Source organism: Ochotona curzoniae, unplaced genomic scaffold (genome assembly GCF_017591425.1).
Source record: "Ochotona curzoniae isolate NIBS_2020 unplaced genomic scaffold, NIBS_Ocur_1.0 contig_1302, whole genome shotgun sequence".
NCBI lineage: Eukaryota > Metazoa > Chordata > Mammalia > Lagomorpha > Ochotonidae > Ochotona > Ochotona curzoniae.
In genome coordinates this window covers 19,291,624-19,304,933 of record NW_024465035.1, presented here as the reverse complement: position 1 = coordinate 19,304,933, position 13,310 = coordinate 19,291,624, and the positions used below count along the sequence as shown (strand labels likewise).

The 13,310-nt window shown below is 43.7% G+C and overlaps 1 protein-coding gene across 4 annotated transcripts in view; it reads right to left on the bottom strand.

The window, feature by feature from the left end:
- Positions 1–13,310, bottom strand: part of SCN10A (sodium voltage-gated channel alpha subunit 10) — a 78,375-nt gene that overhangs the window by 25,166 nt on the left and 39,899 nt on the right. For all 4 annotated transcript variants that reach the window (XM_040965476.1, XM_040965470.1, XM_040965484.1 and 1 more), the window contains 2 exons: positions 9,526–9,764; positions 6,261–6,434 (listed from right to left, as the gene is read on the bottom strand). In XM_040965476.1, the coding sequence (XP_040821410.1) occupies positions 6,261–6,434; positions 9,526–9,764 (413 nt within the window). The remainder of the gene's footprint in view (positions 1–6,260; positions 6,435–9,525; positions 9,765–13,310) is intronic.

The following is a 13,310-nucleotide window of genomic DNA, read 5'->3' as shown; positions in this document are numbered from 1 at the left end:
TTCATTTTCTACAACTCATCACAGTAAAATAAATTTAAGCTGCAATGTATGATTAGTTTTTCCAATGAGGTGAGTAACTCCTAGGAAAGATCATGTATTAATGAGACAGCTACCATTTTTCCTGAGAGAGAAAGATGCAGGAACAGAAATAGGGAATCAAAGGAATAAAGCGGACCTGAGGACTCTACCAAAAAAATCACGTTAAATGTATAGTGTGTGGCATCTACATTCCCAAAGGATTTGTACTGAAAAATAAACTGAGAGAAGCAATTGAAAAAAAAAAAACCCTCTGATTATTTAAACAGAAAAAAAGTCCTTGGAGTCCTGCTTTTCTGTAAAGAAGGGGTCAGCTCTGAAGGCTGAAGGTTTTCTTTGAGTATGGGGAAGTCACTCCTTGAAGGTGTCCCACCAAGAGCTGCTTGTCTTCCATCAGAGGAATAAACCTTTATTGGGTTAAGCTACTGAGTTTTTGAGATTGTTGGTATAAGAGAAATAGTTACCCCTAGTTAGTGGAAAAAAGGTTAAAAGCAAGATAAAATATGTAGCGTGACAATAAGTCCTGAGAAGGGATATCTAGAATGAGTAGTAGGTGTCCTAGTGGACAGTAAAGATTTTATTAAATTTTGATTAAGTTCTGCTTATTCTGTCATTTCCAAGCCAAGACTTAAAAGAACAAAATTGGAGCTTGCAGCTTTCAAAGCAACCAAAGATGAGAAACAAAACAAAGGAAAATAATCAATCTAAACATTAAGGTGTCCTACATACACACACACACACACACACACACACACACACACACACACACACACACACACACATTTACACCTATTCAAAGAGATCAGGAATCACAATAAAACATGTAGGTGAAGTATTTTGGCTAGAAGACAAAGACTGGCTGTCACAAAGGAATATGAATCCAAAATCTGACTGGATGCTCTTTGCAAGAGACATGCAAATGCTGAGGATCCGTGAATACTGTCAGTGCAAGAGGGGATCGAAATACACCATGCACATTCTAAGCCAAAAGGAAACAAAGGTATTTAATGAATAACAGCAAAGAGATTTTTTTTTTAAGGCAAAGAACTATTCTAGAGATGTAGAAGGTCAGTTTTAATGACAAAAACATTATTTTACTGGGAAGAAACAGCAACTTAGAGATAGATGTGTGCTTGAAAAAGAAGACTGAAGACATCAACATGGGAGAAACAGAGGGGGCTGTAACTGGAATGGGAGATATTTTACACATCGGCCCTCAGTAATTGCTAGAATAAGCAGCAGATGACAATAAGCAATGACAGAGGGCATTTATACCACACAATGAACTTTTTCTACTGAAGGATGTATACAGAGTATTGCACCCAACAGTCACAGAAGATATATTCCTTTACAAGTACAAAAGGAACATTTTCAATATATCGAGCCAAAGAAGGAAATTATACAACTCAAAGCATGAAAATCATTCAGCATATGTTCTCTGACTATAATCGAGTTAAGCTAGAACTCAATGGCATAAAGATAACTAGAAACACTACAGACGTTTCAAAATGAAGAACTTGTAATTGAACTTTGAGTCAAAGAATTAATCAAAGTAGAAATTATGGAATATGTAGAACCAAGTAATAAAGAAAATTCTAAAGATTAAAGCAGTTCTTAGAAGAAAATGGAAATCTTAAGTGAATCTATTGGAAAAGAAAATAGACTGAAAATTGCATTTTGAGAAGTTAGAAAAGAACAAAATATGTAAATGGAGGATGTAATTAAGATAAGAAGCAGGATTATATGAAATAGGAAAACAGTGACGCAGACAGGATTAAAAGCCAGAAGTTGGTTCTTCGAAAAAAATTAATTAAATTGATGATTTTTGGCAAGACTAGTGAAAAACAAGGAAAGAAAGCACAACTCATTATTAAGAAAACAATGACCTAACTATAGACTTTGAAGAGAAGAACATAGTGTATTGGGTCACTGTTATTTTAACAGAACACATAAGACTGGGTACTTTCTAACTCATTGATCTGGTTCAAGGGCGTGGCACTGGCCCTCAGTTTGGAGGAAGACCTCACGACACATGACAACACATGCAACAGAGAGAGAGATTACACAACGAAACAGAGTGAGACAGCAACCAGGGCCCCATGAGACCTGCGGTAGTCACCTCTGAAGGGACATGCTGTGTGACCTAGTGACCTTACCCCGGACCTCACTCCTTAACTGTCTCATGCATCTCTGAGGGCCATGCTACAGACATGCAAGCCACACAGACAGCATGCCAACGACAGTGCCTGGAATGGCTGCTTCTTGCCAGCAATCGTGAACATTTAGATAAGAAAGGAAACCAATGAGAGAACTAGAAAACATGACTAGATGTGTAACCAATAAGAAAATTGAAGCAGCAATGAGAAATCTTGACCCTCTGGTGATTTCACTAGGGAGTTCTATCAAACTTGCAAGGAACAAATAGTTCCACTGATTACTTAAAGAGTGAATTAAGGAAAAAGAGGGGGTAATTCTTGACTTTTAATGGAGATTACCATAACCTTGATACTTCACCACTAAAACTTGACAAGAATGCTGCAAATAGGGAAAGTTAAATGTCAAATACTACTTACCAGTTTGGATGTAAAACTCTTCAGTAAATTATTAGCGAACTGAATTTTCTAATGCAAGGTTGATTTAACCTTAGAAAATCCATTAAGATAATCATTTTGACAGATTAAAGACTCAAGTGATTATACATGGGACAATTGTCTAGTAAGATTACACATCTACCCATGATAAATATTCTAAACAAAAATAATTTTCTAAATTAATATGGATTTTTAATTTTTTTCAACTCTTGGTGAAGTAGGAAATCATTCTCTTTGTGACCAGGAAAATGGCAAGAATGCCAGTTATTGCCGTTTCCTTTCAAACAGTGTGTACTGAATGTCCTAATCGCCTGATAAAGTAGTTAAAAAGGACCACATGATATAAGGGTTAGACAAGAAGCAGAACTCATTATTTGTACAAGATGTAATTGTGTTAAACATTTAAAAGATTATATTAGCTAATTCATCAGAATTAGCGAGACACATTTCTGGATGTGAAAACCAAGGATTAAAATGTTAGCCAAAAGAGGTTAGAAAAGGACATTTAGAAAGATGTGCAAGGTTCCTATTCATATGTGGATCTAAAAAGGTTGATCTGATGGAAGTGGCAAGTAGAATACAGACCACCAGAGCTGAGGAGTCAGTAAAGGGAGGCAAGGAGGGGAGGGTGCGCGGTAATTCTGGATAACAGGTACTAAGTTACTGGGGAAAAAGAACTCCTGGTATCTGACAGCATTATTGTGGCTACAGATAATGACACTGTACTATATATTTAAAAAGATCTAGAAGAAAAGCTTTGTGTATTTTCACAATTAAATGATGAGTGTTTGAGAAGACAGATACACATATCCTGGTCTGTTCTAAAAATTACACAATGTGTGCATTGCATGGCATCCCACCAATACACACAATTTTATGTGTCTATTAAAAAGTTGTAAAAACTTTGGAGAGGTCCTATGGGGCAAATTGTCAAAACTTTCTAGCAAAATTATAAAATTGCATTGAAGTAGCAAGCAGTGGAGAGCATATTGTCTCACTAAGTCAAAAAAACTGTATAATGGAAAGATAACATTTGTTGGCAAACTGACCTATATGTTATTGTAGTCTCAATGGAAAAGGACACATCTGAGATGTGTGACTTAGCAAGCTCATTCTAACATGAATAAGGAAAGCATGTGGGCCATATTATCTCTGAAGATGGAAAGGGAGGTGACACACTTGCCTTCCAGGCTCATTTTCAAAGCTGCAATAACGAAGTCCATAGGGACAAGGGTCAGCCCACTGGCTAGTGGGGCGAGGCCTTTAACCACAGGGCAAGAAGGGATGCTATTTTGTGGGCGGAAGTGGAAATTGAGAAGGGAGTCACGGAATTTTCATGTCTCCCTTCTTATTCCCCCGCTGCCCCCCCTCCACCATTTTTTCAGTTTCCTTCCTTCCATCTGTCAACAGTGTTGACTAAGCTCCTTCCTGTGTTCTGGATCTTGGCATAGGATGCTAAACAAGAAAACTCTGCTTCTTGTCTCACAGAATTTTAAGATCCGTGTTCACTGAGCCCAGCAGTTACATCTGGGGAGACTCCTGGCAGAGAGAGTCGGGCAGGTCCTCTCCATGGAAGCGGCACTTCAGTTGTACGCGCAAGGTGGGGCATAGATGAGTTCCCTGAAGCCCACGGAAAAATCTGCACAGGCAGAAGAAACCAGTGTGCCAAGATCTTAGGCCAGGAGAAGCCCTGATGTGGGGAGCCACTGAAGAATTACATGCAATGAATGTGCTGGCTTAACACAAAATGTTGATGGTAGGAGAAACCCTGTGTGTGTGTGTGTGTGTGTGTTTCTTGAGGTGTAGATGCTATATGGGAGCTGTCTGCACAATCTTCCCAACTTCGCCTGTCAATTAAAGCTGGGAATTTGGCCTGCTGAGCTGTATTGCTCTTCTCCAGTAATGTCCACATCTTGGATGCAGTCATAAAGTGAAAGAGTTGGCTTGGACCCCAGGGTATGGATTTGCCAAACACATGCACCTGCAAGGGCAGAAGGGAAAGGCAGGAAGATTTCTGTTTTCGAATGTTAACAACATTGGTGGATCATGAAATCTGAGCCAAGTTCAGAGATGAATAGACACCCCCTGTCTCAAGAGGGTGTTTGGCAGGGAACCATGCACATGGACAATGATGTTGGCCCAGCTTGTGAAGTCAACTTTGTTTGCGTCTTTGCACTTCATGGGCAGCACATCTACCTGATACCAGCAAGCCTCTGTTTCCCCAATCATGTTCACATTTTATCAGGGAACTCACTGTACTTGGACGCCTGACACCAACTGCTGGCTTATGGTTTGATACTTAAAGAAACATGCTTTTCTGAAATGTGACTTAATTTTGCTTTGACATTTACAGATTATGAGTCAAGGGTCGGGCCCCTCTGCTTTCTCCCTGGGATGGGGGAGGACAGATCTGTCTAGGCAGATGAGATCAGCTAGTGGTACATGACACACTGGGTCTCAGGACAGGCATCACTGAGCCTCTGTTGTGTTATTTTCATACACAAATGGAATTAGTAGCTAACATTAAATTTGTTCACCCAAAAGCCTGGGTTTCTGTTTTGTTGGTGGACTGGGGAGCCTGGCAGGAAGAAGTCACACTGGTTTCTCTATAGCTACTTCTCTTTGGTGTGGGGCTTTGCATTTGTCCGGTACAGCAGGGAAGACTCATCTCTGCCTTTTGCTCTGAGGTCCATGTCCAGAGCTAGCACATTGCCTGTGATCAGCTCCATTTCAAGGCTATAGGCACTTGGGTTGCCACCACAAGTCAGGTCAAGCAAGTAGAGGGCCTTGGTGCTGATTTGTTAGTCCCATCCTGAGACCTAGGCCCTCATGTAGGCTGCGTGGCATCCTGGAGTCATACAACCTCTTAGACCCTGGATATCTGGCTCTTGGCAGAACCTACAGCTGCACTTGGAGAAATCACTGGCCATTCTTTCACACACTTGGGTTTTTTCTCTCTACTGCTAGAGATTGGGCTTCTGGTTGGCAACTGAGAGTGTATCGAGACAAGGGTTGTGTTAACTGGTCAGGCCATCTCTTCAGGCTTTTTGCTACTCCTAGGAATCAGTAAGAGCACCGCATTCCTGTGAATGTACTGAGGACTTGGGAAACACCAGTGACCCCAACTCTCCTCTGGGGAACCTGACTGGTGGGCAGACAACTGTAGCTCTGAAAAAGTGATGGCCTATGGGTAAGGAGTCCAGAGAGAGACTACCTGTGGGAAAGTCCTGGAACTGAGTTTGGATGTGCTTTGGCACTTGAGGATGGGCAGCTTTTGGGGTACATGGGACATTCAGGCTGGGGATTTGGGGCACCGGGGCATTTGAGAATGAGGCCTCCATCTGGGTTCTAGCACTGTGTGTAACACATGAAATGCTTACTGGTATAGCTGTCATTGCTCTCATTGCTTGGTGAGAGAACAGGGTATCATTCAGAAGTCTTGTGTTGGGGCAGAGGTGAGGACCCCAGCTCAAAGAGGTCTCTCCTGTGCCCGGTCTCCCTCCTACAGGGACAGAAGGGACTTGGGAAGCTGGCCTGTGGAAAGCTCAAAGAACGGTGTATCTCCTCCAGGTGAACCTGTCTGGATTCAGGGGCAGGAAGGGGCTTCCAGAGGTTGCTGAGAGAGAGCATTACCAAGCGGAAGGTGCGTAGCACGGACAGGCCACCTTTTGTGGGGGTGCCCAGCTCCACCAGGCTCACAGTGACGACAAAGCAGTCAAAGATGTTCCACCTTTTCTGGAAGTAATAGTAGGGGTCGAAGGCGATGATTTTGAAGACTATTTCAGCAGTGAAAAAGATGGTGAACACCTGTGGATGGAAATAGGTTTTCTTCATGGTTGGAATTTGTGGGGTAGCGGGGAGAACAACTGTAAAATGGGCAGGGTGAACATGATATGTTTTCACTATAAACAAACTCATCTTACTTTTTGTCTCTCTCCTGAGGACTGGGGAGGGGATCAGTAAATGGGGCAGGATCAAGGAATTTCTAAACCAGTGCCAGGGTGTTGCATTAGAACTCACACTTTACTTTTTCTGAATGAATGGTAGTGGGAGTGAAATGTATGGGTTGCTGCTAGGGCAGCTCTTGAGTCAACTGAGGCAGTTAGTCTGCTCCAGTGCCTAAACAGCACAGGCTGGACTGCAACACAGACCCAGCAAGAATCGCAGCTCAGCTGTTAGTTAGCTTGGTCAGCTTGGACAGGGAATGCTGCCTTTCTGAGCCTTTGGGGTTTACAACAAACTAATTCATGCACAGCTCTTATCCTAGGACCTGGCAGATAGCAAGTCATGAATAAATATTTGTGATTTACAGAAACAAGAGCACAATGCCTTTCAGCTCCCAATGTCTCCAGTTGCCTTAAACAGAATTCTAACAGTGGGAGAGGGCAAGATAGATTCAGGTCATGCAACAAGCAGCGTGGAGGAAAAGATGAGGAAAGCAAAGGCTAAGGTCAGGGTTGTCCTTCACCTCTGTATACTCTAATGGAAACATCTTGCAACCTGGGATCCCAGACTATCCACCCCTGTGACAACAAGCTCAGAACCAAGGGGCTTGCCTAGTCCCACAGACTTGCACTTGTGGCACTCAGAGCATCTTCTTCATGGCCTCTGCAGGAGGCTAGTGGGGTGTGTGTGTACTGGGGGCACTGAGGTCCAAGGCCCAAGTCAACTGTGGTTCATGTCACCAGCTGTGTGACCATGGGCAGAATACTCGACTTCTGTCAGTGCTCTTGTCATGTGATGATGGTGATGACTACGGAGTTTGGTGTTGAGTTAACATTCCCCAAGCACCAGACTCGATGCAGGCACCCCTGGCTCTGTTATGATCCTTCAGCTTCTCCAACCACGGCACGAGGGTGTGTGGGGGTTCCAAGGTCTATTTAGTACTTCTATCTGTTTTTAAAAATATTTATTTGAAAAGCAAAGAGAAAGAGAGAGAGAGAGAGAGAGAGAGAGAGAGAGAGAAACTCTTCCATTCACTTGTTCATTCTCCAAATTACCACAACAGGCAAGGCTAGGCCATACCAAAGTCAGAAACCAGGAGCTTCATCCAGGTCTCCTATGTGGGTGGTGGGGCCCAAGCACTTCCCAGGTGCACCAGCCAGCAGCTGAATGGGAAGTGGTACAGCAGATACTCAAGCCAGCACTCATGAGGGATGCCAGCAAAGAAGGTGGTATCTTCACTCACTGTGCTGTGGTGTCGGTCCCTGTGAGTCAGTTTCAAAAGGCACTGTGTGGTCTTCTATTACTTTACGTAAGTAAGCATTCCACTCTGTTTCCATTTTCCTCTTCACATCTGCTGTATTTATTTATATTGGTCATACACACACACACACACACACACACACACACACACAGAAAGAGAGAGAGAGAGAGAGAGAGAGAAAGAGAGAGAGAATGAATCATACTCACTGATTCAATCCTCAAATGCCCACAATGGATGGGACTGGGACATGCTGGAACCAGCAGATAACACAGTCCAGATCTCCACGTGGGTGGGAGAGGCCCACCTAACTGAGCCTTCATTAGCAGGAAGCTGGAGCCAGGAGCCAGCTCAGGGATTCAAACCTAGCTACTTCAATATGGGATGTGGGCACATCTTAATCAGTATCCTAATTGCTAAGCCAACTGCCTAGTCGTAATTATTTATTGAAATAAAGATGTTTCTATTTACTTGCTTCTTGTAATTTTGATTGTGTCTATTTATGGTGCCCAATGTAATATTTCAGTATAATTATTTGCATCCACTTTAAGTAGAACGTGACAGTTTAGCTCAGCTGCTGCCAGAATCTAAGCATCTAAGCCATGCTGATTCTACAGTGTTCTGGTGTTTGTGGTGGATTCCTCAGTGCTTAGAGGAAGTGGAGGATGAGGTGGGGGTTATTAGGGAAGTTTCTTCCAGGATTCCCTGAACCTGCAGTCCCTGGGGAGTTGGAAGATCTGATGGTCCTGGTGCATCTGGGTGCCCAACTTCCTGTTGTCCTGTGTGTGTATACATGGGCATTCATACATGCTCACATATACACATAAATATGTGTGTCATAGCAGCAGGCCCTTGAGGTGGTTTATACCCAAGGTTAAGAAGTGTGAGTTCTGGAGTCAGTCTGTTTGGGTGCAGACTGCATAGAGGACTGCTGTGGAAATAAAATGAAGTCATGCCCCAGGAGCCGTGGGGAGCGTGTCTGCCTTGAGTGGGTGCTCACGTCACCTTGGCTGTAAGTTACTCTGCAGCAAGGAGCAGGCTGGGATGCTGCTCTCCTGTGGAGACCCTTTACTCAGCCTGTTTTTCTTTCTATCATGCTGAAAGCAGATAATACTGGAAAATATTGCAGGAAAATTGAAAGTAGAATCATGCCTACACTAGATGTGAAAGAACATTTCTGACATCCCGATGCTTTTGTTTTTACATTCCTCCCACCCCTCGCCCGCCGCACCCCCCACCCTGCCTCTAGCTTGCGTCGCCACCCTGTCTGTCCTTAAATGGCAGCATTGAACATCAGAACCACTGTTAATTGTAGCTATGAAAGTAATTAAACTGGAAGGAACCTTCCAAGTGCTTGGATTGCCATGAGCTAGGAAAGTGCTGTTTATCCCTTACGTCAGGATGGAGGCAGCTGGCGGCCAGAGAGACTCAAGTGGCTGTTGGAGGCTCTGTGAAGGGGTTCCGGGAGTCTGCCTCCTGCTCAGGGCTCTCTCCATCCACTTGCATGTGCTTGTTCATCCCAAAGCAATTTCCACCAGCTCAGCCTGGGTCCTCCAGATTGGACTCCCGCATCGCCCACACTTGCCACTCTCCTCAGCTGATGAGATCAGCATGGTGAGGAACAGAGGCACCCTCCCTGCCTCCCACAGAGCCCCTGCCACGCTCCTGCAGGCAGCACCTGCTGCAGCTACTCACGATGTTGCCGTAATGCAGCATGGCTTCAAATGTGTCGCTCATGTCATGGTGCTCCATGGCCATGAAGACGGTGTTCACCACGATGCACAGCGTGATGGTGAGCTCGGTAAAGGGGTCTGTCACAAGGTCAAAGAGTCTGCTCTTGAGCGTCATCCATGTGGGACAGCACTCCCAGATGAGATACTTCTGCGCCAAGTTGATCAAGCACGGTGGACACCTCTGTCCAGACTCCTCCAGTTCTGCATTGCAGGATGGAAAATGACAGCTGTTAACTCTGTGCTACCGCTGTCCTGTGGCCACTCCCAGGTCACTTCCGACATCTTGACTTCAACCCTCTTTCTCTCCACGGGTCATTTCCTACCCTCCCAGCTCCTTTACTCTCAAAGCTTCATTCAGCATTTCCAGTCCTTCAAACCACTGGACATACACGTTTTTACTGCCCATCACCTATGTCATGTCCTTCACTCAGCTAAGCTGTCATATTTGTCCCTCTAATTTCTCCCTTGCAGACTCTAAGTTCTGTTGCCCTCTTCCACTCCATTGCATTTGCATAGGGAAACCCAACTTGAATGCACCCATTTCACAGACTCTGCACTTGCCCAGACCATTAGTTTTTACCTTCTCCTTTTTCCTCCAACTCCATCTCTTTCCCTCTACTCCTCACCCTCTGCTGATGAGCTCTTTCCTGTTTCATTCAGAATACAAGATTGCCTCTAAAATAACTTGCTTATTTTTTCTTTTCTGCCCTGAGCCCCTTGTGTTGCAGTGGTGACCCCATCTTTCTCCTGGTGCACCCATTTACACACATACTGTTTCCTTCTCTCCCCTTTGGACTACCTCCATCAGCATGTAAAACAGATTTAATTTCACCTCAGCTTTGAAAAATGTTTCCCAAGATCCCATGTTCTCCTTAATGGTGAAATTCCATGTAGGAGTTTTGTATGCTTGGGTTACTCCTCTGCTTCCTCACCCTCTCTTGTGCTTTTTCTCTGGGATCTGGTTTTATTTTTCCAAATTGAAATCATGAGTCCTCATTTTACACTTCCTTTCACAGCATTTCATTGACAGAATTGAGACAGAGAAAGAGAGAGAGAAAAAGAGAGAGAGAGAGGGAGAGAGAGGGAGATAGAGAGAGGGAGAGAGATATCCATTGCTGGTTCGTGGGCCAAGTTAAAGACAGGAACCTGGAACCTGGATCTTAGTGAATCTCCTGCTTGGCAGGGACCTAAGTCATTGATCACTGATACATAACCTGTTGCCTCCCAGGATGTGCAGAATCAGCAAGCAGGAACTGGAAGCAGAGTCCTTGAATTCATGTGCTCCAGTGTTGGATATCAACATTCCAAGGTGAATCTTAACCATGCCAAATGCTGATCCTCCTTTCCTACCTCTAAGCATTGGAGAACTCAAGTGTTCTCTCTTAACCCCTTTTTTCCTCTCTAGGGAATCTCACTGAACCCCAGAGCCTATGAAACCATTTCTGTGTTGATTCCTCCCTCCATGTCTATTTAAGCTCATGGAAAAACAGAGTTAAAAGGTAAGTTTGTCCTTGTGCAAAAACATTTTGAAACCTGTACATAATTTTTCCATCATATGAATTTATTTCCCACAAACTTTTTACAGACCCTAGAGATGCATGGATTTAAATTATTTTGCATTGAAACAAATGGTTTCTTCAACCTGTTTTCCATAAATGTCCTCTTTCAAATGTCCTCTTACATGCCATTTCTACAACTGAAATTACCCAAAAGACAGAGAAGAAATGTATGCAATTACTGATCTTCCTTGAGCACTCTCTCTCTAGCTTGCCTCCATTAAATCTCCGCTTTGATGTGTAATAAGGGCCACCTCTGTGGAGGGCAATCTTACAGCTGTAGCTTTACCTACCAGTTCCATTCCCAGTCATGTACCAGTCCACAAAAGTAAAAGAAACACAGCACCCGCTGCTTACAGTCAACGTACAATGGAAAGTCACCAGTAAATGACATGGAAAAGGATGAGGTTGATTGGTTTGTGGTGAGGCAGAAAAATCTTTCTATACATGTGATGTGTATGCTTATTTATGAATAGGATGTGGCTTAAAGGACTCACGAAAAATGGGAAGGAATGCTGCTGGAAGCCTGGAATTCTTTCAACATGTGCATTTTTCCAAAGAAAATGAATGTGTCAAAAGCACTGGATACTCCTGAATGTTACTAACAGCTCCTTTCCCCCACTGTGCATTGAAAAACTCAAATGCGGCCAAATTTATTGTTGCTTTTCTTTTTCTTTTATTATGGCTTGCCTGTGAAGCCTTTCCATCCATGCCCCCGCCACCCCCCCTTCTCTTGCTGTTTCACTTTTTTCATGTAGAAATTTGGTGCACCTCCAGACTATTCTTTGTCCAAGTTCTAGATTCACTCATTGTAAAGTCAGCTTCTGTTGGACATCCCTGGGTGTTTGCAGTGAATCTGAAACCCAGAATGTCCCATGCTTGATTCTTGGGTCTTTCTCTTTCATCGCTCTCCAACAAAGTCCCGTGCTGTCCCGGAAGCGATCCCCTATGAGTCACTGCAAGGAATTCTCTTCACTTGCTTGCAATTTAACCAGTCCTAGTTCCCGTGTCCTGGAGATAGCTCTCAAATTCTTCCATTCACCTTCACGCCCCCTACCTTACCCCGGAACCTGGCCACCTGCAGTCCTTTAGCAGCACCTCCCTCTGCTTAGGATGAAGTCCAGTATCTTCATTGCCATCTAGGCAGTTCTTGGGCATCTCTTTGATCATAGTTCGAGTCCCTCTCTTTGTGCTTTTTCTGCTGCAGGGTTTTTGATTATTCCTTTGAGTCTTTGCAACCTAGAATGTGTCTATGACCCCAAACTAAGCTTAGCAAATTTTCTCAACATTCTGCACTTCTCTTTCAAGACACTTAGCCCCAAATTCATTACTTGCTCCAAATTCGCTCTCACTAAGGGTGAGGGCAGTCATCTTCACTGCTTCGATCCGCATTGGTGCTTCTGGGTTGGACAATTGTCAGATCTCAGCAGGAGTACCAGGCATGGAGGCCTTGAATTCAGCAAATTGTCCAATTCTTGTAGACTTTTTAAACCTTATCACAGCTATGATGGTGTGACATATGCTTCGTGTATCCTGTGGGTATAAAGGGTTCAACATGCAACCGGACTGAATCATGCACTTCGCTCAGAAAGCTTGGACCAGATCTAAAACTTTCTTGATCGAGATTTCCTTTAAAATGCCAATTTTCTTGCATTTCTTTGTCTACTCTCTTAGTATCTTCATTGAAATAACTCTTCCTTATCCCAATGTATCTGGCTGTTACTTATTGTCTTCTGTATTTAACTAGTTCTGATCATTGCAAATTAGCAGCCCTCCTCCCACATACCACTTCTTTGAGACCCTCTCATTTGCCATGAATTCCACCACTATTTGGTGAGATGGTCCACTCTGTGCCACACATGGAGGACTGAATCATGTTGTGGAGTTTGTAGTGCAATGAACAAGGACAGGCCACATCTGGTGAATATTTATTATGTGCCAGTCCTGGTTCTAAGGATTTTTTTTTTTTGGTCTTAACTAATTACCGAATCCTCAAAAGACCATGGCAAGATAAAGATATCTTCACCTTTTCTTTTGCTGGTGGGAAAATAGAGGCACCTAGAAGTCTGGAACTCTGAGACTGTCAGGTAAGCTCAGTGGCAAATCCAGGATGTCCACCAGCGTTCAGGCTCCATGGTGTGTTCTTACTGACCATTTCCTTTGCTGCCTCTCCTCCACCTGAAGGCCTTCT